Here is a 27,246-nt window from a genome sequence, read left to right as displayed (position 1 = left end):
TAGTACAACACATTCTAATGTTTATTTTTACTAATAATTAAAACTAAACACTTCATATATAATACATCGTTAAAATAGGTGAGTCACTTTAGTGAATTGCATTCAAGATCAAGTAAGACTACTTCACATAAGACGAATCAAAATCATTAGAAGAACCAAAAATGTGGCAGAAACGATTATCTTCATTAGAACAACGTACAGAGATCATTTTAAATTAGAATAAAATACTGCCACTTCTGCAAATTTGAATAATCCACATCTTTTGTTGACGTGCAATGCAAAAAATCAAGATTTTAGTTATCGTCACGTCCGTTGAAAAATCTGCCGAAATTTATATGCGAATTGTTATTGAATAATGAATATTGTCCGAATGACATTCGGATTCGTAATATATACATAAATAATATCTTTTTAAATATATTTGATAATATTGTATTGCCACCTCTGATTCCCCACTGCACAGCCGCGCATATAAGACAAATGAAGTGACAAAACCTGATTTTATAAGGTAAAAGTTTCAAACTTTTATGGCGTTTGTCTGAATCGCGTTGACTGTCTTTCAATTATTTTGTAAACTATATAAACTAAAATTAACTTTAAATAGAAGCTTCTGGAAAAAATTATTAGTTATCCATATTTCGAATGGAAAAATCTATGATTTCCACAAGACATCGACCTAGTTCTTCAATTATCATTCGTTCGGTAATTTTATTGCTCATTCCGTTCTTCTTGCATTCATCCACTTGCGCGATCATGCACTGAATTGTTGCGTCAACAACATCCTGTGTGATGAAATTGTATGGTTGCTTATTTGGAGGTTGTCCATCCTGAAGTCGAAGTGAACTCGATGCCGAACTCATGGAAGGTCTTTCCAGGACTTCGTCGTGTGGCCGCTTTGGAGCTCTAGTCCGTTCTGTTGGTTGGACAGTCTGCCCTTGGGGATCCTCAAAGCGATCACGTTCTGAACGGTCTTCAACATTTCGGCAACCTACATTATATTAATATTAAATTAAGTTATTCCACAGCCGCAAACAAATTGGAAAAATAGAAATAGGCGTAGTTTTCATGTACCTACCAAAGCATTTACAATTCGACGAACAGGCAATTTTCGCTTCGTAGCATTCACAATAGTTTTTCAAGCAGCCCGAACGTTTGCAATTGCACCCTTTATTATGGAGCCGCAAATCACTTTGGTCCTTAGCCTTCGTAATTTTCGGCCTGGAAGAAAAAAAAAAGAGGTAATTTTAGTTGAAACTGATGAAAAACATTACATCTTTGTTTAATATGGTGCATGGGATGAAAGCTTAATCATGAAACTGAAAGGACTCTCGATTCTGTTGCCAAGGAGTACTTTCTCAACGCCTTCTAGAATATAATTTCAAACAAAACGCAGTGTCGTAGGCAGTGTTCACAGAAATAACATCTGCCATCTATTTATAATAAGCAGAAACAAAACACTGATTTTGTGATGGCTGGCTAAGGCATGATTTCGAAAAGAGGTTTCGTAGATTTGTTACTAAATTGTTTGTCTTGAAGCTTAAATGAAAAGAAATGTTTAAAATGTTAACTCTTTGCAAGAAATTAGAATTATGTTCGACACAAGTTCACAAACCTAACTTGGGTTTAAGTATTTAGTTTTGAAAGTGATAGTTTGAATAACGGGAAGTCTTATCCGATTTACTTGGAATTTAATAAAAAATGTGATCACAACTATTTTTATTTGGGGATAGAATGGACCTGAGTCCGCCGTCTACTAATGACGGGCCACAGTAAATTTAAGGAGCAACTTACTCCTTCGAAAAGTTTTCTGTTTGCTCACGGTTCGTTCACCATAGTAGAAGCAGACTCATCAGATGCTGTTTTACATCTACCCTGCAGAGGAGCGTGACCGAAAATAACTATATTAATTCAAAAACCCGGTCAATATAATTTATACCCTTATCAGTTTTTTTTTATTAATGTATCCAGCGAAATCGCATCATACGATGCCTAGATATATAAATTGCTCGGCACCCTAGATATTCTGCCATTAAATAGGCAGAGTTCGATGACCAGTTAGACGTAGGTTTGTTGATGTTTATTTTCAGGCTGGATTTACTCGTCTCCTCCGGATCTAGAGCCATTTGGTCCAAGTCCACGACATGGTGAAAGAAAAGCAGATGTCATCAACGTGGTCGAGGTGTTTAAAAAAACATGACGTTGTCCATTTAAAGCCTTCACGTCCTTCACGTGATCTTTTGGAATGCCCTCCTACGTAGAGTATAGAAATATACTCCCTGTTCACACTCTCGAATATTTTCTCGAAATAGATGAAGAGCAGTTGAAGCGGTGCTCCACAATGTATCTTTGGGGACCAAGTGAAGTTGATAGCAGAAGTTGAAATGAAAGCCATGTTTATATAGTTGATTTCTTTATTACAATCCAATATCCATCCTGCTTCTCATTGTGGTGTTCACAAAGTGAGAGCTGCAAGTAGACTGTTCCTTCTACCGAGTGACTGCTCTACTTAACCCTGTAGCATTTGGCTAACTTGTAGGGAGTAGATCATTTCGGTAGAAGAGAAAGGTAATTAAAAGTTCCTATGCCAGGCAAGTGTTTCGAAAAGATGTAAATGTTGTTATAAGAGGATGCAGCTTGTAGCTTTCGAGATATTCCTTGATGCGATTGGGGATAAGTTTAGCTAATAGCCTAGTCACAGCTGGAAGCACTCAAGTAAACCTTTCGTTGTCGCACTTATAACTAGTGCCCTTCTTCGGAATCGTAATGATTATCCCGTCCTTTCTATCTTTGGCAGAAATATTTGATTTCCTGGATTCACGAATGATTGGAAGTAGTAAAATTTATACAAACTGCAGGAGCTATCTGGTAGAACTTTACAGAATGTGATTCTCCCACCTTTTCAGCAGTTTATCATCGTGGATGAGATGCTTACCATTAATATCCCTCACATGACCACCTTTCATAATGCAATGAAAAAGATTTTGTTGATTTTAATGCAAGACTGTTTGGATCTATTATGGTTCCATTCATACAAAGCTCGTAGTGTATATACGTTGAATATGTCCGATATTCAATTCGGTGTAGTACTGACATTTTATCTCTTAGGAAGGAATAATTTGTTGCAAAAGAGATAACTTAGACCTACTATAACTTCATAGTAGGAATTACACCAAACTTTCCAGGATGATGGCATAGCATCAACTACATGCTCATGTAAATGGACCAATTTTGAAATATTTTTAAAACCTATAAATATTTCTTTGACCTCAAGAGGGGAAAAATTATATCTTCAATTAGTTGACAGCATAGACCGACATGAAATATCCGTTGTTTCATCATAAGTAACTGGAATAAAATCAGCAGCTTGAATTTCAGAAATAATTTTGCTGTGAAGAATAGCAGAAATAGCTGCGGTTAAATCATTTTGAATGTAATTTGATAACCCGAAAAATACTTTAAAGGTCTATAATAATAATAATAAGTGAGCGCGTCCCAAAGGCTATGACCACAGTCATCAATCACAAAAGAGCATTCCTTCGCCTTCCATTGCATTTGCCTCAGCATCACCGTTCACTTTTTTTAGGGCCAGGTTAAAGAGGACGCATGATAGAGCATCCCCTTGTCGTAGACCGTTGTTTATGTGAAATGGTCTTGAGAGTGATCCTGCTGATTTTATCTGGCCTCGCACATTGGTCAGAATCAGCTTAGTCAATCTTATCAATTTCGTCGGGATACCGAATTCCCTCATGGCCGTGTACAGTTTTAATCATAGGCGACTTCAAAGTCGATGAATAGATAGTGCAACTGGTGTCCATATTCCAACAGTTTTTCCACCACTTACCGCAGAGAGAAAATCTGATCTGTTGTTGATTTGGCTGGAATGAAGCCTCTTTGTTGTGGGCCAATGATGTTCTGGACGTATGGGGCTATCCGGCGGAGAATATCTTATAGATGGTACTCAGCAACGTGGTACCTCTATAATTGCTGAACTTTGTGATATCTCCTTTTTTATGTATGAGATTGATAATGCCTCTTTGCCAGTCGTTAGGTATTGATTCGCTCTCCCACACCTTGAGCACAAGTTGATGAACCACTTGGTGTAATTGGTCGCCTCCATATTCAACCAATTCGGCTGTAATTCCATCAATTCCTGGCGACATATGATTTATAAGCTGATGAATTGCACGGACTGTTTCTTCTATACTTGGTGATGGGAGTAGTTGTCCGTCATCTTCAGTTGGTGGGGCCTCCAACTCGCCGATGTTCTGGTTGTTCAGTAGTTCATCAAAGTACTCAACCCATCGCTCTAATATGCCCATCCTGTCGAAAATCAGATGTCTCTCTTTGTGTCGGCAGTATGAACATCGAGGTGTTTAAGGCTTCATCCTGCTGACTTGTTCGTAAAACTCCCGTGCCTGGTGCGGTTGCTCCCTGCATTTTTTAAGTTGACAGACCTGTTAGTTCTCCCACGTTTCCTTATTCCGTCTATTCCGCTCGCCGGAGTTTGTGATAAGTATCCGCGCGTGCTCGCGTCCTTTGAGAATGTAACATTATTCGGTATGCAGCATTCTTCCGTCCCGTTGCTAGCATACATTCATCGTCAAATCAGCCGTTCCGAGTCTTTTTGTGGCTGGGGCCAAGTATGTTTTGTGGCGATATTTATGATAACATTCTTCAGTTGATTGTGAAGATCCTTTGTTGATGCTTCATCTTCAGGATCTCTGTTGACTGCGGTTATTGCGGCATCCATTTCCCTCTTATAGGTGTTGCGAAGGGCTGTGTTGTGGATGGCTTCAGTGTTAACTCTCACCTGATTGTCAGAGGGGGTTCTGGGGAGTATTGTTGCCAACGAGATAGTGATCCGAGTCTATATTCCCCCTCCGTCTACTTTGAAAGCTGTTGAATCATGAAGAGAATAAGACCCACACCAATAATACGACCGAATCGAAGTGTCTACTCCAAGACCTGGTGAAATATCAGAAAAGGGAGACGCACGGTTTGGCAACGTGTGAGTTTGAGCTTCCACTTCAAGGGCTGCCGGAAAATCTTAACAACATGGCGTACAAATCTTCGAGCAAAAGCGTCTACTTTCAGAGCTATTGATGCGACTTAATATTGCTAGAGGTACTCAAGAACCCAAATACGTTTTACAGAATATTCGGAAATGCAATATATGCTTTCAAATGGCATCGTTTATAGAGACGAATATTGTAAAATGTGATAATTTTACACCCACATTCAAAGTAGAAAAGTAAGTGTATCATCAGATTGGTTCACTTCTTTTTGTACCTGAAACAAATCCGCAGTTCTGGCAGATATACGCAGGCAGAACAAAGTCTGCCGGGTTTAGCTAGTATCCCAGCTCACTACCCCACTAGAATTGTTCAATTTACTTTGTAATTTGTTTCCTAGAATACTTACTTGAACGCATTCGGATTCCTCTCCAAACAAATTTTAATAGCCTTCTGTCGCTCGTCTTCATATTCTAAATTATTGTAGCACTCCTTGCAGTTACAGTCCTGACAAAATTCACCGTTTGCAAAGCAATCACAGTATAACTTCAAACATTGCGATTTCGTACAATTGCAATGTTTCCGTCGCAGTGCTTCCGGAGTTGGAGATCGTTTCCCGAATAACATCGAAATTTGCTCTTCCGTGAATTCTGGTGAAGTTTTCAGACTCATCTGCAGAGGTGGACTTTTCAAAGTACTATATTGCTTGGTTCGTGGAGGTTCATCAGATGTTGAAGTGGAAGTTCTTTGTTCAGCTGGCACAATTTTTCGGACCACCTGATGAGATGATGCTGAACTCTTGCCATATGTACCGCTAGCGATTTGTGCATTAAGGAGTTTCGGTTCGCTGTTGTTGTTATTTAAATTTGTGTGATTCACTTTCCTAATTTGTAGCTGCGTAGTGCTGGCGGTAGCCTCGCTGTCAGTTTGCGGAGTCGAAATTAGCTTGGTTACCGATGGATCCTGAATTTTACGGAGAGTTGGAACGGTGGATATCACACGCTGAAAATACACCAAAAATGCATTTTCTAATCAGATATCATTGCGAATATATACAATAAAATTTATTTATTTGAAAAATTTTATTTTCTGATAGCACACCTCGCGACAATACTCTGATCAATAGCACATATTTCCCAGATTTTATAGAAAAGCGAGTAGATAGAAAGAAAAAACAGAATCCATGTAATAAACAGCTCAAATATTATTTGAAATGCAACTGACCGTAGTTACTTTTAATGTTCCAAGTATTTTTAACAATGAATCATTGTACAGATTCTTCAAAACTTTAACACACTAACCTTACTAGGTGATTTGGAATAAGTTACGGTCATTTCAGAAAGAAGAACCACGTGGTCTTAATTCCCAATTGAAAGTAAATTATTGGAGCTTTTCAAGGATTCCATCTAATCCAACAAAAAGCGCGCAAGAGGTTGACCATCAGCAGTGAATGAACATGAAAATCGTTAATCCTACGCGTGGTGCCAACGGTGTTCTGTAGGCAAAGTGACTATCTAGGTGGTCAAATGTCATTCTCAAAATTGGATCTGTTTTTCACCTCAACAGGTTAGAACAATCTTCAGGTTTATTTTGGTAGATTTGAAGAAATTGGCTTAAAGTTGACGGAAGCGACACGGCCTAATGACTAAACCGCCCTGACTTGCAATTTCTCAATATGCAAACGAATTATGTTGAACCCCGATGTTTTGAACATTTCGGGCGTCCTTAGGAAAGTTTTTCCGACTCCAGTCATAAAATGAAGAATTTGCTAGGCTGCCAGGCACCTTTTATCGATCATTATCTTGATCGAATATTTGGATCAATTTTGCTTTAAATGAAAGTTTGAGATATTTTCGCGTCATAAAAAATGTTTCATAAAATCAATAATTTGCTTGCATACGATGCCGATAATTTGAGATTTGCTGCTAACTCTTCCTTCAGGTGTCTGGAGAACGCATGGCCGTAAATTCAGAGAACCGTGCAAGTTGAGGAAATTTGCCCACTGTTTATTAAGGGACAGAGCTATTTGGATAAGATTTATTTTTAAATCGCCCCCGGTCGTGGTGAGAGATCCCGCAGTAGTTTACTATTACACCAAGGGTATCCAAAATGCATGAAGATGGAAACAATGGATTGTAACTCTCCAAGTGGTACGACTTCGAATTTACCCGTGACTTTATCAGAAATCAGGTCGCAGCCGAGGGCACGGCCGTATATTCATGGGGCCAAGAAGAAGTGAAGTTATTGACCTAACAATTTGCACTACAAAGTTGTTTGAGTTGATTAGAGATTGGCGAGCGCTATATGAAGTCTCACTCTCAGATCACCGTTACTTGAAATTCAGTCTGATGGCGAACAGTCTGAAATGCAAAGATGGAATCCTAGGAAAACTGACTGGACAAACTTCAATGAATTTCTTGGTAGTAAAATGCAGTTTTCTAGGCGACTAAGATCAATTGGAAATTCTGAATAGCACACTTTTAGAGTGCTTTGAGGAGGCTTGTCCTTTTTCCCGAGGTCGGAGCAGTAAAACAGTTCCATGGTTGAGTTGGAAGGACAAAGGGAGACTTCAAGGCTGTACAGAGTTCTTAAAAACGATGAGGCGGCTAAGTTAGATTCTTTTGGAAAACCGGATGGAACTTTCACCAGCTCCAGAGTTGAGTCTATACAGTTTTTATTGGAAGTACACCACCCGGGAATGGGGGGGTGTCAAAAGCAGAAACCAAAGAATTGGCGGTTTTTGTAAACCTTTCAACACCAAAGTGTTGCAAGGGGAATTGGGACACTGCGAAAATGATTGTTGTCAAGGGGAAGGCGAGAGCTGCTACACTATCCTTTGAACACTTCAAAGCACCTGGCATAGATGACATCTATCCAGCGATTTTAAAGGAGGGTATAGATCACAGAGCAATTTCTAAGAAATATCTCTTGCTCTGGGCTATATGCCTATCTCTTGGCTGAAGATTAAGGTAGTCTTCATACCTAATCCTGACAAAGATTACTATTCAAATCGAAAGCACTTCAAACAAATCAGCTTAATATCATGTCCATTAAAATGTTTGGAGAGATTAGTTGAGCGTCACATTCGTGAGAAGGCGCTAAAATGGCACACATTAAATGAAAACTAACGCTCACCAGCATGGAAGGTCTTGTGAGTTTGCTCTTCACTCTTTGGTTTCAAAGGTAGCCTTCTAATTCTCGGATCCCCCTACATCTGTTTGGTAGAAGATATGAATTGAAGTAAAAAAAACTAGTTCTTTTTCGTTGGTATGGATATTTATTCTTGCAAACACCGATATTTCGGGAACCACTTGTTCCCTTCATCAGTGCTAACAAGAAACACCGCATAATTTCACTCAGAAGATATGAAGTGATTTTGAAACGTAGAGAAAACAGGGATGGATCAGAAGAGTGTATGGCAGGATATACTGACGTTTTTTATATCGATGACTCGAAAACTGGACAGAGGAGCAGGAATCTTCCCGTCGAATAAAAACGGGAAGTGGGTCCTTTGGGACAATATGCAACGCTCTTTCAGGCTGAAGTGTATGAGATTTTAAGGGCGGCAACCTGGATGATTGACGAGTGGTTGAAGCAGACGCATTGCAATCTGCAGCGACAGTCAAGCTGCATTGAACAGTCCTTTGATTACTTCGAAAATCATTCAGGGATGCAGAAACCGATTGAACCCTGTCTGTAGATTCAATATGGTGGAACTACTGCCGGCACCAGATCATTGTGGTGTGGAGGGAAATGAAAACTTGGCTTCAACAAAAGAGGGTTCAATTGGCTAATGGTGCCATCTAAAACTGGGGACAAGCTTTCCATAATGGCAAGTGGCAGAGCTTTAATGTTGCTAAGTAGGATTTTTCGTTCCTCTGTTGTCGGCCGCACTTTGCCGCCTTCAAGCACCTCAACATTTGTGAATTAGGTAAAAGACTAAGGAAGAGTCCTGGAACTGAAAGGCACGTACTATGACAGAAGGCAGTGCCGCTATAAAAGTAATTGCGTTGCTTCCGAAACACTTCCTATAAAGCCAGCCATACACATTCCGGCAGGCCTGTCTGTTACGCCTAAATAGTGCACCGGTTGTCGGAAAGTGTATGGGGTCCGATTGTATCGGTGGCGGATGATCGATTGAAAAACTTGACTTGAAGAGGATTCAGATAAGTCGGTGCGTGAATGGGGTGAAGAGCCAGGCCGACGACCGCTGGACAGGCGACGAGTGTTCTGTTTATCATATGACATATGCTTACTGTTTATTGCGGTTCCGTTGAAAATGAGTTCATTTTTGCAAAAATATTACGTGGAAAAGAACTCTTCAGTGCTTTGAGCTTTGTAGATGTGTAGAAAAGTATGTTTCCTTTAGCAACCACTTTTTACTTTATGGTTCACATCGTTTTTCTCCGCTGAAAATCTTTGTATAAAAGTAGCTACACATAAAAATACATGAATTTTACTTTCGACGCTTTTCACGACCAGGGTTTAATAGATGGTTCCACCCGCCTTCCCGGTATGTTTATGGAGTTTTCAGTTCAAGAGACAGCTGGATGGGTGTGCGATTTGTTGATAGAAACAATAGCCGAGAATCTTTTTTTCGCGAAAAACGATTTAGACGTTCTGATATTATTATGAACTTAGGAAGCAGCCCATAATATTGAGTAGGCGGAATTTGGGCGACTGTGTAATTAGGAGTTTCTACCTCCTGTGTTATGCGCCTAGCAGATACGGCAGGCTTAAATATCATCGAAAGCATCCGGGGGTATCTGTTGACCTTACTTAATGCCGAAGGCCAACAGTTTACAGTTGCTGTGATCACTGAAACTAATTGATCAAAATTATATCAAATTCTGTTTTTCTACTGCCAAAGTAAATATATTAACCGACAAAGACGGGCATATCCATTATTCAGATCCTAAGCACCTGTTCTTACTCCAAAAATATCCTGAAACTGGGCTGTAGTTTTGTGTTAATTTCCCAATGAAAGAATATGCAATAAAAAATTTAAAAAACTCACCACATTCCCCTTGGTAGTTGTTGATGTCGACTCTTTATTTGAACTGACGATAGATACAGATGGCTTTCCACTCGAATTTATAACCACTCTTTGTGGCGGTTGCGATTTTGTCGGGCTTGACTCTTTTTTAACAGCAGCACTCACAGTCTTGGCTGTGGATGCCGCTGTATTAGATAACACTCGCACATATTGCAATCCAGGTTTACCAGGTATCTGGATAGCTTGTATGGCTCCAGATGACTGTAATTTCAACATATGCTGAGGAACCACAATCTGTTTTGTTGATCCATCAGTCTCTGATTTTATGGTAATCTCCTTCGTTGAAGCAGTCGAAGTAGTCGTTGTAGACGTAATAGACGGAGCCGTCGGTGTGGTTGGCGATGGAGAAGGTAAAATTTTCTGTAGTTTATTCATAGACGGTAGATCGAGAGATTTGGGTTTTATGAAACCAGCTTTCTGTGCTTCTGCCAGCGTCAAAGATTTTAACACTGGAGCGCCCTGAAATGGAGTATGCGGTTAGTTGTAGAGAAATAGACATACTTTGTTTATGCATACGCACTTACCGGGGAAATTTTCGTTTGCGCGCCAATAACCGTTTTCGAACCGTTGGAGGTTTTTACAATAACCGGCCTTCCTGAGCCGACATTTAATTGTGAAATATTTGATAGATTCGTCAAGTTCAATGCTTTGTTATTTTTGATGGGGACTAAACTACCATCGGGCATTTTCAGTACCTGGATTGTAACAGGTTGACTTTTGGTTGTAGGGCTATCTTTTGGCGATGTAACAGTAGTTTTCGCGTTAACCATCGTACCAGTGGGATTAAGTGAAGATGAAACAGTCACTCCTACTTTGTTCGATGCTGCAGAGGAACCAGCGATACGAACGGGTAATGGTCCAGAAGGACCTTGTATTATGACAACTTGCCCGGAATTTGATGCAGTCACAGTTGTCGGTATTTTAGAGATGGTCGAAGTTGCAGTTTGTTTCGGAATAATTTTTGCTAAACTCACAACCTTTTGTTGAGGTAATTGTTCTAAATCTGAAGATGTTGGAATAGATGTCGATGGGGATTCTGCTGAGGTAGAAGCTTCATCAGTGTTCTTCCTAGGAAGCGATGAATCAGATGCAGATTTTATAGCTGTTTCTTCTGTTGGTGAATCGTTTATGCCGCTGACTGAGATCAAGTCTTCAATATTAATCTCGGTTGGTGAGAGAACGGTGGAGCTTAAACTTGAAGTTGTCACTATGTTGGCCATGTTTCAATTCTTGTTCGAATGTTACACTGTAAAAACAATTTGAAAATTTAATTGAAAGCGACACACTTCTTCGTTCAAAGGAGTAAATATGTATGTAAACAAGTTATGAAACTGGAAGCTAGCCGCAAATATCGGGATGGGAGGTATTCTGAGGCCTAGATTTCGTCTAAGTGCAACGCCCTGAATTTTCTGAGAATTTTGGTTTGGGTAGTTTCTAAAAGTGAGTGCTTCACTTTAAGTTTGCACAATTTGTGCCCTTGCTCCCTCATTTTGCAATTTACTTAGGATGGAAAGCTCCAATTGTATATCTCTCCTGAAGTAGTGTTCCCACTCTAACACTTCTTTAAAATCGTCTTTTTTGTTTTTTTTTTTTTGAAAGTGGACATTTATAAGAACTGTGTTAAAATATCATGAAGATCGGAATGCTACTTTTATATTAGGTTGGTGGGCTTCGAACTGCCGTTTTGGAACGTGATGGAAGTTGGGCACGTTCAGTGAATGAAGGTTTATTTAAAGTACTGGATGTGATACGTCAACTTAAAACGAGAGTGCTCTTTATAATCCATGATTCATTTCGTTTGGGAGAAGTATTAGAAGCAATTACAGTAAAAATGGAACACAGCCAAAAACGAGTACAGCAGAGACACTAAGAAACATTAGTACGGCATTTGGAGATAGAACAACTAATAAGCGATCTCAAGCAGCCATTGACGATGATGTCAATTGAAGGCTCTGATCCTCGACAATCAGTTCGAGATATCGCAGAAAAATTGGTGTTCATTATTCAACATCTGGATTCGATCGGAAAAGTGCAGAAGTGGACAAATTAGCTCCACATCAACTGATAGAACGGCATAAAACGCGTCGATTAGAAGTATGCATTTCTCTCCTTGGTATCCGACATCCAGTCACGGTAACAAATCTCTCTGCAGCCAGTGAGATTTGAACCGTGACCTGAATACTGGCGATACAGTAGACGCAACAAAGTTCTGTACAGATTTCCAAAAGAGAATAACACATTATTAAGAAAAAAAAGTCAGCGGGCATGGTATCATGCTTCTCAACGATAACGCCAGGCCACATGAAATGAAATAAAAACAGTGCATAAACTTCATCAATTGAATAACGAAGCTTTACCTCACTATATTAATCAGACCTGTCCCTCACTGATTATCACTTTTTGAAACATCTGGACCACTTATTCGTTCAGGATATATTCATTGAACTAACAATAGGTAAAAAGGACTTCGAAAAATTCAGCGTGCCCGAAGTGGTTACTAAGTGTTGTTTGCCCCCTTTTATATAATTCATAACATGCCATGGATATGAATTATATTCATATCCCACTTAATAACTTCAGGCCTAAGCCGGCCGAGGCGGATCTAAAAGGAAGTTTCCTTCCTCGGTTTCTGATCCACGAACAAATACAAAAATTGACGACTTGAGGTTTAAGTAAGTTTAAATAATTCATAACCACGGTGTGAATTATATACAGGGTGCGGCAGCATAACCTTCTTTTTTCAAAACTCAATAAAAACTATTGTATGCATCGGAAAATATTTATTAATTTTTTATAATGTAGGTACATGTCTAAAGTTTTTATTTACGTTGTTTTGAAGATCAAATCTGTTAGGTGACGTCCCCCATTCTCCATACATTCCGTAAACCGATTTTGGGCGTTTGTCATGACTCTTGTTAGCATAGCAGGTGTTATGTTGGTCTGGTGGATGTTGGTCTTCAAATCTTGTAGGGTTCTTGGACGGTTCACATAAACACGGGATTTCAAAAAACCCCATAGAAAAAAATCACAAGGGAACAGATCGGGAGAACGTGCCGGCCATTCCAAATCGCCTCTAACTGAGATAAGGCGCTCTGGAAAGTGTTCCCTCAAAACAGCCATCCATGCTCTTGAAGTGTGTGCTGTTGCACCGTCTTGTTGGAACCAAGTGTCCCCCAAATCCAAATTTTCTAGCCGTGGGAAAAAAAAATTCTGTAGCATATTTACATACCGGTCCGAATTCACTGTCACTGTAACCACATTTTCCTCAAAAAACCAGGGACCAATAATTCCAGCTGAGGAAATTGCACACCACACTGTGACTTTGGGTGAATGCAAAGGCTTTTGATGCAATTCTCGAGGGTTGGTGTCAGCCCAGTAGCGCATGTTTTGTTTGTTAACCGACCCACACAAATGAAAATAGGCTTCATCGCTAAAAAAAACAATAGCACCCTCGGGAACGACATCAAGAAGAAGCTCACACGCGTTCATCCGAGAATTGAAGTCACGTTCTGAAAGTTCCTGCACTATCGCCATCTTATAGGGATGAAAATGAAAATCATCACGAAGAATTCTTCTCACAGAACGATCGGATAGTCCAAGGGCAGATGCGTGTTTGCGCGCAGAACGCCGTGGCGATCGCAATATTGACGCTCTCACTGCTTCAATGTTCTCAGGTGATCTAACGGGCCGAGGGACTCCAGTTCTTCCTTTTGTCGCACTTGCAGTTTGTCTGAATGTAGTGACCCATGTAACAATTGATTTGCGGTCTGGGACGGGAGCCAACGGGGCTAAATTAAAGCGATTCCGAAATGCACGCTGTGTTGCAATAACCGAACATCCGCTTGAAAAGTAAACCTCAACGGCAAAGGCACGCTCCTCACTATTCCAACGCATGATGGCGACTGAACCGTGCCGGGACAAAACTTTACAGTATCCCCTCTTGAACGAGACCACTAGCGCTCCGCTATGACATCAACTAACTGAGTGGCGCGCATTTTAAAAAAGGAAGTTATGCTGCCGCACCCTGTATAAGGGAGCAAACAACACCTAGTAATCACTGCGTCATGATGTTCCCAGGTGAGGTGATAAGGTGAGGCAGCGTCTGATGATTTGCTTCCGCCTTAGACGAAACGACCTTTCATGTGCAAAAACTAATAATTACAACGACGTGCGCTTTCTCCTGCGAACTATTTGGCTTTGACTCGCCAAAAAAAGCAAGACTCAATGCAGGAGCAGCCGATTAGAAAAAAAGTGAATTTTCGCAAATCTGAAGATTTATTCCATGGTGCAGGCATCGCTAATTAGCTTTAAGTTGCAATTTTCAATTTTGATTTCAATAATGAACTATGTAATCGGGCTTGAAAAATTATGACACATCTTCAAGATGAATAAATATATGGTTGAAAGTTCGCATTTGCATCTTTATTCAATTCAATTCAAATTCTCAAAATTAGAGAAAAAAGGGCATTCACACGGGATAATCTAGCTACCCCAGATATTGTGGAAAAAATTCAAAACGAAATTCCTGTTTCTTTAGATTAATGTAGAACCGAGTACTTATCGTGTACAAGTTCAAGCTCGACCGCGTAGGATGTACGCGAAGCCCTCTTAAATGCACGCATTCTTTGAACCCGGATGCCTTTTCTTTCAAATTTGTTCCAAAATCTGGTTGATAATTCCAACACGTATAAATGCAAAAGAAATTTTAAACGAATTAGGAACACGTCATGTGTTTAGATACGGTTAAATGCAACCTCAAGTTACTTCGTTAAACAAATGGTAGCAGTTTCATGCTACATACATGTGTATACCTTTTTTATTTTTTTACTGATTTTTTGTTGCTTTTTTTTTGGTGGTATTTTCAAAGAACTGACGATTTGGAACGAATTATCGAGAGTGCAAAATAAATAAAATTAACTCTGGGGACATTTTTTAATTTATTATTTTTAAAGGCCCGATGTTAAAAGAAAATGCAATAAAATTCACTCATATATTTAACGTTGATTGTTTCGAGGCCACTTCTAGATGGCTTCATAGATAGAAAGCCTGTGGAAATGGTTCTTTTCATAAAGCGGGCGGTGAAGTAGCTAAGGTTGACCGTCAAATTGGTAATAATATGTTGATGAATGTTTGACCCTTACACTCAGAATACGAAAATAGCTGCATTCACTCGTATAACGCGAACGAATCTTCCCTATCCTATGAAGCGCAATACAAAATTGTTTCAAAAGACAGGGTTCGTCTATCTGAATAGTGGAAGACATCTAGAACTTCATGCCTTGTCGAAAAATGAATTTACGGAATACAGACTGTGCATTAAAAATGAATTGAATGAATAACTGAAGGCCATAACGAAGACGAAAAATTTCCAGAATTGGAAATTTGTAAAAACTGAAGCACTATCTGCACTTTCTGAACTCCAGAAGTATTCTCATAGTAATGAAAATATTCGTCTTGAATTGATTGAGGAAGGAAATAAACTAAACTACATTTTACACAATCAAAGATCACTGAATTCCTTAAGTGATTTAATTTTCTTTTATTACTTTTGCCCCATTTCCATGAATAAGTTACCCTGTTCATTTCCTCAAATTCCGACAAAATTTTATATTTTGTTTTCCTTGGCTAATAAAATAAATTCTTTAAGTCTTAAGCGATTTTTTTAATCTACGTCCTGATGGTTAAATGCAATAATTTTGCAATTATATAAAGGCACAATATTGCATCTATCCGAGGCCCGGCTAAATGCACAGCCCAGTTAAATACAAAAGATTTGTAAGCCACAGTTGATCGCATTTAAGCGGGCTCCACCTTGCATTATGTCCTAAGGAAATCTTGTAGCGCAATGAAAATAGCGAATTTATAAATGCTTGTTGTCAGTCCCTTCTACGAGTGCATTTGGATTTGTTCTAACTGTATTACCTGCACCGTAATTATCCCTTAATGGAGGGACCAACTAACAACCGATGATTTGGAAACTATCATTATCATTAAAATCGAGAAAATTCAAATTTTCAAGCTCTTTCTCTCTATCTGCTTCTAGAATGAACAGAGAATCACCACGAATAATTATATGGAAATGGAGACCAATTCAACCGAATCCCACTATGCATAAAAAACCAGAAGATTGCAGTAACCCGGAAGAAAAAAAGAGGCAAACTTCATCTTCATCTTCAACATCAGCGATATTAACATTTTAGGAAAAGATGGTCCATGAACCAAACCTTGTTTATTATTTTATTTGTGTTTTCCATCAATTATCATTATTGTTTTTGTTTGGGCGAGGTGCAGATATTGGTTAGTTTTTGGTTTAGTTTTTTCACATCAATCCTGGTGCAATTTGTCTCTGCATCAAGGAACAGTGACCGACGGTGTGATGTCCACCTAGTTACCCAATTACGAATCATCGCGCATGTTTGTGTTCGTCTTTGTATTGTTCCCTTTTAGGACGCGCCATGTATAAAGGGTTTTGTGTTTTCCTATGTGAGCAACTTTGAGTGCGTGGCAGTTGCATTTGCATAGTAATTTAAAATTGAATTGCATCAGCAGCTATTTAAATATTTGGTGAAGAAGTTCACCAAAAACAGATACAGGGCGCTTCAGATATAATGGTTTTGTGTTCACCATAGGTGAGAAACCCTCTTGCACGTTCTTTCCATTCGAACATAGCTAAGAATACAAAGTATTCTTTCATATTATGCCGAACTCCAATCTACACATATATACATACATACATATTAAATGCATAAATATTGCGTTCATCCTAAATAAACAAACATTGCCATATTGCATATATATGCGGATCTAAATTTATTTAACGCATCTTCACGCATTTCCGCTTTATTCCGTGCACAAAAGCACACATATATGTACGTGAACTAAAAACCGTTGGTAACAAGGTATCCACATGTCTATTATATTTGTTACTACCCACAAGCTTTATTAGCATATACATATATATACATATGGCTACCTCGAGTAATTGGCACACATATACAAATAACTAAAAAAAATCCACAAAAAGAAATGTCTCCATGGAACCTCATATAACTTCACTTTGTATGATAATGGCGTCATACACGTCTTAGAGTGCAATAAATTTATCTGAAGTGCGAAATTTTGACCCTCTATAGCTTTGTTAATAATAATAATAGGATTGCGTTCAACTTTTCAGAATTATGTCTTATATTATCACCGATGCTGACCGCAAATTTTATACATTTGGGATAAACTTAAGGGGGGTTTACCGGCAAATTTCTAAAATATGAAATATACTAATATTAACTTTACTGTGATGTTTGCAGGTCTTCCGGTTGGATAGGTTCTGAGAACGAGACCTGCTATCAGTCCTTACTCCAATATGTTTCACCCAATATCAGAAATGAGGTCAGTTTCACAAAGTAATGATCGAGCTCTTTAATTTGATACCCCACAATGCATTGATGGGTCTATAACTTAATTCGCGCCGTCTGCTAAGAAATGGCGTAACTTGATTATTATTCCATCGTTCCTAATATTCTAAACATGTGTTGGAGAGCTACTGTCAATGTACGTCTTTTTCAGTATATGTCATTCATTTCAAGTGTAAACAACAATAATTCGAGCACGGCTGTTGGCAGTTAATAGAGCCTATTTCAGCTTACAAAAACTGTTTCGCTCGAAACGTCTCACCATAGACTATGATCTTACCAGTCCTTATGTAGCAACTTAGAACTCTTGGCCGCGTTCGAGAGAAGAATCCTTCGAAGAATTTCTGCCCCCCTACATGAGCATGGACGATTCCGCAGCCTACATAACAATGGAATCTATGAGCGATACCATGACCGCCTGGGTTGGGGATAAAATCCAGCTCAACAGGTTGCGGTAGCTATGCGTATGAATGAGGATGATCCAGCCCGGAAAGTCTATAAGGGCAATATCAGGCAGCAGGATCACTTTCGAGACCATTCAACATCAACAAAAGTCTAAGACAAAGGGATGCCCTATAATGCGTCCTCTTTGACGTGCCCCTGGAAAATGTAATACGCAATGCAGATGTTAATGCAAAAGGCGCCATTATCTTCAAGTCCACCCACCTACTGGCCTACACTGACGATATCATATAACTTCACTTTGTATCGACATTATCAACCCGAGATGTACAGTCTACCTTCATCCAGATTTGTCTGGTGGTGCCAAATCTTGTCCTGCAAATTAATGAAGGCAAGACGAAGCAGATGATGGCAACGTCAGCGCCAGAAATCGAAGAACGAACATCATCGAATCGCACTGGTCAGACCGTTGAAAATTTCTTCTATCGATCACACACACACACAAGATTATAAGGGCAATATTTATCGTAGAAAAAGAAGACGTGGCAGACCCCGTCTGAGAAGGAGCGATTGCGTAGGTCAGGACGCCAGACAACTTTTAGGGCTATCGAATTGGTGGACCTTGGTGCAAAACCGGGGTGTCTGGAGTTCCTTATAAGGCAGGCCTAGACCGGATACCTGTTGTTGCGCCGTTGATGGTGATGATGTAGAATTTTGTGCCTGAAGAGTTTTTCTTGCGGGAAGCATTATTCATTCATTACTTTAATATGATGAAAACTGCTGCCGAAAGTCATCGTATTTTGGTGAAAATTGATTGTGAACATGCTCTAGCTTAGCGAAAATACCGAAAGTTGTTTCCACGATTTAAAAGTGATTTTGACTTGGAAGACGAAGTTTGAAGATGAAGAATTGGAAGCATTACTCGGTGAAGACTGCTGCCAAACACAAGAAGAGTTCACAGGATCTTTGGGAGTCACTCAGGCCGCCGGATACATTCGAAAGCAAGGAAATTGGTTGCTACATGAACTAAAGTCGAGACACGTTGAAAGGCGACTTTGCAAGTCTGAAATGCTGCTGAAACGCCGCAAAAGGAAGTCATTTTTGCATCGCATTTTTACTGGTGATGAAAACTGGGCTCATTATGACAGCCCCAAGCGCAAAAAATCATATGTGAAACCCGGCCAACCAGAAAATCAACGGAAAGCCGGATATCCATGGCCGAAGGTACTGCCCTATAATTAGTTGGACCTGAAGGGTGTGCTGCATTCTGAGCTGGAGAATGCTGCCGAAGACAATTAATGCATTTGAAGAGAGCAATAGCCGAAAAACGCTCGGAATATGCGACCAAACATGAGTCCATAATGTTCCAATGCGACAACGGTCGGCCTCATATGGCAATACCGGTCAAACACTATTTGTAAAGCAGCGCCTGGGAAGTTTTAGCTAACCCGCCTTATAGTCCAGACCTTGTTCCGTCGGCGCAGTTTTTTGGGATGGAATCCACAAATTGCCAGAAAGTTGGGAAAAAGTCATAGATTCAAATGGACAATACTTTGAATAATACTCTTTATATGTCTTTCTTAAATAAACGTTCAAATTTTAAAAAAATATATATTCTGTGAAAGAAAATTAAATGTTTGGGGAACCCCCCCTTCAAACTCAACATAAAATGGTACCACTTATGTAAAGGGACTCAGACATCTTCTCACCAAATTTCTTGTCAATCGGTTTAGCCGTTTCCGAGTAAATCGGGTACGACAGATAGACATTGAATCGATTTTAATAAGGTTTTGTTTCATACAAAACCGTAGACCTAATAGCAGCAGAGGGTGAAAGGGCTGGAGAGAAGTAAGCTCTTCATATATGGGACTTTAATATTTCACTTAAATGTCAATTATACTACTTAATTATGACGTCAGCATATTATTTGCATGGCTTCATATGCAGAAAATTCGCGAGAAATTGATAAATTTGAACTGCTGTAACTTTGGCAGTAATAGCCCGATTTCCATGAAGCTTGGCTTGGATTGGATTTCCGAAAATGAGTCCTGTCTCACTTTAAGTTTGCGCATTTTGACTCCTCACTTTACAATTCACTAGTATCACACAGCTAATATCAGACTCAGAAATTAGTCGAGACATTTCATTCGATACCCCACTTGACTATATTCGATGAAAAAAAATTTACATCCCTGCTTTGAATGTATGGGAAGCCCCCATTTAAACTCCACCTATATTTATGTCAATCATTGTATGCGTGTGATTTTATAGTTCCCATATGTCCATTAAATTTCGTTCGGATCTCTTTAACCGTTTTGAAGAAACGTTGACAGACAGACAGTGAATCGATTTTAATAAAATTTTGTTTTACACAAAACCTAAGACTGTATAGACGCCATACGCTCCACAAACGAACAGAAACCATACATTTATCATTGCTTTTGGATCAAGTTTCACTAGCCAATTATGTACTTCTTTTGCCGTATCTTCGTTTAACTTTGAAATGTATGTGAATAATCTATTTCCACAATGAGCAGGACAATGGAATGGACCTATGTATATTGAAGAAAATGTGGACGATGAAGTGTTGCCGGAATCGATAAATAAGAAGGTATTAAATGGGTCTCAAGGTAGTTTTACATTGGTGCGCAGAGAAAAATTCATCGTAAAATAACTACCAGACCTTTTTCGAATCTACATACATATGTCGTAACCTTCGTTAATTCTTAGCAAAGCATGCCATTACCAAATGTTCATTTCATTGCACATTGAAGAGCTATGGAAAGCACCTTCTGAAATGCGAATATATTGAATAATGAGAGAAAGTAATGAAGTACTGATCAAGTCCAAAAGATACTAAATTTCCTTTAGTAAAGAAAAGGCAACGTTGGTCGTCATGACAAGGTGGGTAGTTGCATATCCTTTGAGAATAAAAAATATTGACCAAGGCATAACATTCATGGAAGGTTCTTAGCGCTGTATCCCTTCTTAAGTCAAGCGTTGGTCCGGCAGATATTGTCAACGCTTAGTCACAGTGTCTGCTAGGCCTCCTGACTAAGGGTCTTGCCCACGAAAGGATTAAACATAATTAATGCAAATAATTACAAGATTTTTGTAAAATTCTAGGTTAATTTTGGACTATTTGATGTACACATCAACTGTCATTCCATCGTTCCAACGTCAACCTATTGAAGGTCCAACTAGAAATAGTTGGAATTAAGGGTACGTCTCCTATGTTCTAATTTCTGCCTTTTAATTCCTTAAGAACTTTCAAAACCGTACATCAAGCACTCCTCGTCCACATATAAAATTGGCGGAAAAAGGAAATGTCAACCTTCAATGCGAAATTCAAATTCAAACCCAATGACAAGAAATCTTCCCCTTCTGAAATATTCGATTGTTGTATTCATCTAGGAGAACCTTAGCTAGCAAAACACATTCTATACATATTTCATCAGTTTTACCTTAGAATCAACTGCGATTCTACATCCAGCGCTACTTTGAAGTGTCTATTGAAAACATTCAGGCGCCCACCATTTTTCTTTTTACCAAACGTCAGACATTTCAAGTTTGAAAATATTTTTCCCACTCTTTTCTTCACTGTAACTTCTCACACTTTAATCGATACAATTTCTTCTCTTATCAAACACAAATAAGTTTTGCACAAGAATTTTCGATGGAACACCATGCAAAATGGTTTAATTTAGAAAAATTTTCCGACGGAAATTTCAAACTTCAGCGAAGGTTCCCTCAACTTGACGACATGACGATAAAATAATTTTTTTCTCATGTTGGCTATCTGGGCATGATGTTTCTTGTCAAAGCTACGGAAAGGCGGGAATAATTTGAAATGTATAGTTGAAGATTTTTATCAACGATTATCTTACTCGAAAAGCTTTTTTTTATCTTAGTGATTAAGAAAAATATTGTTGAAAGTATTTATTTAGATCATCACTTTCTTCGCATTATGACCGTTCTAGAATAACAATCTTACTTTCGTTTCTTAACAATGAAGAGGTTTCCAATAGCATAAGGGACAATTGCAGTTGGATTTTTATTAAGATTTTTCAATCGGTTTTTTCTTGTGGTGGTCAAATGGTAGTATAGGTCCCAGTATGAAACGTGGATTGGTACCAACGGAGCATAAAATCTGGGAAACGTCTGCTGAACTAACATCAACAGTTCTATTACCAGACCCTGCCTCCACCTCCACGTGGTGACCGCTGGGAGCTCTTTTTTAACGAAAATCTGCAGACGGAGAAGAGTGAAGGCGAGTCTCCCGCACCTAAAAATGGGACAAATTGTACCAACTGGTTGGTTGGGGGTTGGCTAGGGCTAACAACCCTACACGGAAAACAACTTGTTACGAAACCACAAAAAGGGCCTCGGATTGGATTCACTACACAACGACGACGGAATAACGATTTGCGCATTTTCTCATGGAACGTGTGCTCCCTGTACAGAAATGAAGCTGCTGAGCAGCTAGACGACGGCTGATGTAACAGCGTTACTGGAGATGCTTTGGACAGGGACCGGTTTCCTGGATAAGAGTTGCTACACCATAGATTATAGTGGCCATCCAGTAAACCATGTGCTCGGAGTAGGTTTCTTAGTCAGCCAAAAAATGAAACCCGCTGTTATCGGCTTTGAAAACATAAGCGAACGGCTATACACTCTGCGCTTTTTAGACAAATTTAGAGATATAAGCCTCATTAACGTCTACGCCCCTACAGAGGAGATTGCAGAGTCAGAGAAGGATACCTTCTGCGAGGCAATAGCACAAACCCTCGAAGCCTGTCCCAGATATGATATCAAAATTATTCTTGGGGAGTTTAACAGCCAAGTTAGGACGGAGCTCGTATTCAGGCGATACGTTGGCTCCCATAGCGTACATAAAAGTATAAATGATAACAGACTGCGGATTATTCAATTAGCAGTGTCACACGAAATGGTTGTTGGAAGTATATGGTTCGCAAGGAAAGCGGTCCATAAACAAACGTGGGCCTCTCCACACGGGACCAATTTTAACCAAATTGACCAAATGTTGTTGGAACGCCGCCACCTCTCAGCCTCAATGAATGTGAGAACATATAGGGGGGGGGGGGCATATAGACTCCTCTGGTGCTCCGAGCTCGAATACCAACACCGACCAGTATCCCCTTTGACAATCATCCACAGCAAAGCCCTCCGCAACATCTATAAAGGGGAAATGGATGCCGCAATAACCGTAGTCAATAGAGATCCTGAAGATGAAGAATCAATAAATGATCTTCACAACCACCTGAAAAACGTCATCATAAATATGGTCACAAACATACTTGGCCCCCACCGCAAAAGAAGTCAGAATTATCTAGGTGAACTCAAAAAGTACAGGAAGCAACCGCCTTACACACCTCCATATTCATCCTGCCGATACAGAGAAGGAAATCTGATTTCCGACAGAATGGACATATTGGAGTGATGGGTTGAGTACTTTGATGAACTGCTGAAGAACGAGAGCATCGGCGGGTTAGCGGTCCCGCCAACTGAAGACAACGGACAAATACTGCCACCACCAAGTACAGAAGAAACAGTCCGTGCAATTCATCGGCTTAAAAATCATAAGTTGTCATGAACCGATGGAATTACAGTCGAATTGGTTAAATATGGAGGCGTCCAATTACACCAAGTGGTTCATTAACTTATGCTCAAGGTGTGGGACAGTGAAACAATGCCTGATGACTGGCAATGAGGCATTATCTGTCCCATATATAAAAAGGGAAATATCACGCAGTGCAGCAATTATAGAGGTATCACGTTGCTGAGTACCTACCATCTTATAAGATATTTTCCGCTATCTTGCTAAGTCGAATAGCCCATACGTCCAGAACAACATTGGCCCATACCATACCACTCCAGGTAAATCAACAACAGATCACATTTTCTCTCTGCGACAAATGATGAAAAAACTGTTGGAATATGGACATCAGTTGCACCATCTTTTCATCGACTTTAAAGCCACCTATGATAGCATAGCCAGGGTAAAACTGCACACGGTCATGAGATAATTCGGTATCCTGAGAAAATTGATAAGACTGACTACGCTGACCCTGATCAATGTGCGAAGCCAGATTCAAGGGACAAGATCACTTTCGAGACCATTCGACATCAACAATGGTCTACGACAGTGGGATGCCCTATCATGTATCCTCTGGCCCTGGAGAAAGTGATCCGTGATGCGGAGGTAAATGCGAGAAGTACGATCCTCTTTAAGTCCACACAACTATTGGTCTATACTAACGATATCCACATCGTGGGAAGAACGACCCGAGACGTACAAACTGCACGTCAATGAATGCACCATCAAACCGCACTGGTCAAACGAGAACAATAAAGATAGGGAACTACAACTTTGAGACTGGTGATAACTTCTGCTATCTAGGACCGAAAATTACAACCTATAACAGCTACGGTGATGAAATCCGTAAACGGTTGTTGGCAGCCAACAGAGCCTAGTTTAGCTTGCAAAAACTGTTTCGCTCAAAACGTCTCACCATAGAGTCAAAGCTTTTACTTTTTGCTGTACAAGACAATGATCTTGTCAGTCCTCATGTATTCCTCATGTAAAAAATTGGGATAACGATGCCTGAGATGGAACGTTGGCGTAGGCCAGGACGCAAGGCAGCTTTTAGGGATATCGAATTGGTGGACCCGGGCCAAAACCGGGATGTCTACTCCTTATCAAGGCAGGCCTAGCCCGGAAACCGGTTGTTGCCTCGTTGGTGATGATTTCTATTGTAGAATAACAGCCAACATTTTTTTAAAATGTTATTATTAAAAGTTATAAACTAAATTCTTAATGGCACCAAACTGGCATGATTAAACTCCATATCGTTCCTTCTGTAGTTCAAATGAAAATCACATATGGTGTGAATTAATCACAAAGGTAAAAAAAAAACATGTGTTCATTCTCTTTTGACTCTCAACGTTAATAGAGTCGCATCAATTAGACAATACACCTCATCTGCAATTGCATTATTTATTTCATTTCGTCGCAATACATATACATATAGTCGGCTAAACGGATAATCGGACAGAGTGCTTAGGACCTTAAGGATCAAAACCCAGAATGAAGTAAAATTTTCAGATTGTTTCCCTTTGCTGCATACAACTACCATCCCAGATAATGAAAAGTCTTCTACCATTGCTCTTTCTTATTCGAAAGTTACCTCTTGTAGCGATGTCCTTTTTGCTATTCAAGATTACAAGCTCGTAAGTTGTTCGTAAAGAGTTCGCAACTTTTCTTGTTAAGAAACCAGATCTTCAAGGAATACATGGGGACTGGTAAGATTATTGTCTTGTGCAGTAAGAGCTTTGACCATCTGGTGAGGCTGTTCAAGCAGAACAGTTTTGAAGTCAGTTCAGTAAGCTGAAATAGGCTCTGTTGGCCGGCAACAACCGTGCGGGAATTTCATCGTCAGAGCCGTTATCGGTTGTGATTTTCGATTCTATATAGGAGAAATTATCGAGGATCTGAAAATTATAATCTCCTATTTTTATTGTTTTTATTGACCAGTGCCATTTGCTGTTGTTGCCTCTTGATTTTTGGTGCTGACGTCGCCACCATATATTTTCGTCTATTTCAATCTAATATAAATATACTGTGGAATATATAAGGGCAGCTTATCCGTATACATCATAGGCCCTAACATCTAGCAGTATCTACACATGGTTTAGTGCCTATGATGTGTACAAATAAGCTTCCCCAATAAATTCGCAAATTCAGTCCATTGAATGTGGGTGCTATTTATCAGGGGGGTAGTTTCCTCCAAACTACAATTTTTAGTTTTAAATGTAAATATATATTTCGAGAGCGACTTACCCCCTTCATCAGTACAAAGCTACTAAAAACAATTGCGCCGCAGACAGTACTTGATAGTGCTGCTTGCAGCATGTATTGGGACCGGTAAGTTCTAACTGATCGCCACATACCACAAATCAAGCCTGACGTACTGCTAGTTGATAACACGGGTCGCTCGGCTTATATTATTGATGTGGCTATACCACAAGTGAACTTTGAGCCACTGGTTCAGAAAATCAAAGAAATTTGGCATCTCGAGCGGGTGGTTGTAGTTCCCATAATATTATCAGCTACAGGTATTGTACCTAAATCCCTCACGGCTTCCCTTGATGTCCTAGGACTCTCACACAGTCTGGTTCAAACCATGTAAAAGTACCCCATTCTGCATGCGTCCTCGATGTTGCGGGGAGTTATCGACGGATTCTCTCACTAACCTACAACCCGCCACCACCACCAGCGCCTTTTATCTTTTAAGTAGGTAGGATGGTCCGACGTATAACACCTGCGAGCCGCTTCGGTTACGCTGCTCCCAGAGGTGAGGCAGCGTCTGATGAGTTGCTTCTGCCCTGGTACGAAACCGTACCCGTCTTCGTCTCTCTTTTCTTTTTTTAACAAAAAATATTTTTTTGCTAAATATTGAGATTCATACAGTAGATAAATTGTGTATAATTATGTAGGAGGCGAGTAGCCTTTTCCGAATTCTTGAGCCGTGTATCTAACATCGCAAAGAGAGAAAAGGAATCCGCTCTTGTTTCTAAGTTTTGCAAAATGAAAAAAACAAAAAATGGATATCGATTTAAAATTTTAAATAAAAAAACATGAAAGAAGACAGTAGGTTGACTCCTTAGGAAAGCGCAGCGGTTTGAAATTTTCTACAGAAGAGCCAATTGGCAATCAATGGGTTATTGCATAATTTCATTTGTGATACACATGGTCATTTTCCAGACAGGATCAAGGATGAAATTAGGGCCAACGAAAGTATTCTAATAATCTCTAATTCCAATAAATTCGCTCTGCAAGTATAGTTCGGCAAAAATGGATTGTAATGTAAAATTTCTGAAAAATTCATGAAAACCTATTTAAAATCGGTTCCCGGCTCATACTGCCAACGGAAAGTTTATTGCTGTCAGTTCAACTGTGAGGGGAAGTGGGAAATTCTAGAAAATGTCCCATATGAGAGAGGGCCACATCAAATCTGAGAGAGTTTCATCTGTCAAAATGTAAATTTTTAACTTCACGAACTCGTCTTGTAGTCGATTAGCCCGAGTAGGACTGGTGCCGTTCGGGTGTTTTTGTGATTCCATTCTTGATTTTTTATATTGTTGAATTAATCTCGTTGATAGCTGCTACCGCGAGCACAAATTGTATGAATTTCTTCGAATTAATCTCAGTCGCCTCAGTGCCGTACAAGTGATCAATAAGTTGGTCTGCCTCAAGTCGTATCCCAATTGGTGCCATACAAAGTCAGTGCCGAGAAATTATTTGTGCTTGTGATTCTGTTCATTTAAGCTGGACGCTGGCATAGTA

At 39.6% G+C, this 27,246-nt stretch overlaps 1 protein-coding gene across 1 annotated transcript; it reads right to left on the bottom strand.

The window, feature by feature from the left end:
• Nucleotides 1-21,634, bottom strand: LOC119655273 (protein lin-54 homolog). Its single transcript, XM_038061085.1, has 6 exons — nucleotides 21,344-21,634; nucleotides 10,593-11,314; nucleotides 10,030-10,527; nucleotides 5,422-6,014; nucleotides 1,076-1,218; nucleotides 1-988 (listed from the first exon to the last, which is right to left on the bottom strand). Exons 2-6 carry the CDS (start codon nucleotides 11,286-11,288, stop codon nucleotides 624-626), a joined length of 2,295 nt encoding a protein of 764 aa, XP_037917013.1. The 5' UTR covers nucleotides 11,289-11,314; nucleotides 21,344-21,634; the 3' UTR covers nucleotides 1-623.
• Between the last annotated feature and the right edge of the window lie 5,612 nt (nucleotides 21,635-27,246).

Source organism: Hermetia illucens, chromosome 4, assembly GCF_905115235.1.
Source record: "Hermetia illucens chromosome 4, iHerIll2.2.curated.20191125, whole genome shotgun sequence".
Taxonomy (NCBI): domain Eukaryota; kingdom Metazoa; phylum Arthropoda; class Insecta; order Diptera; family Stratiomyidae; genus Hermetia; species Hermetia illucens.
The sequence above is the reverse complement of the archived record's forward strand: the minus strand, read 5'-3'. Positions and strand labels throughout refer to the sequence as shown.

Bases quoted from the DNA above. Each gene is read 5' to 3' on its own strand.
- LOC119655273 (XM_038061085.1), bottom strand. From the start codon at position 11,288: ATGGCCAACATAGTGACAACTTCAAGTTTAAGCTCCACCGTTCTCTCA. The intron at 1,219-5,421 runs GTAAGTATTCTA...TTTTTCTTCCAG, and splicing joins AGGAATCCGAATGCGTTCAA to GCCGAAAATTACGAAGGCTA. The intron at 989-1,075 runs GTAGGTACATGA...AATATAATGTAG, and splicing joins GTCGAATTGTAAATGCTTTG to GTTGCCGAAATGTTGAAGAC.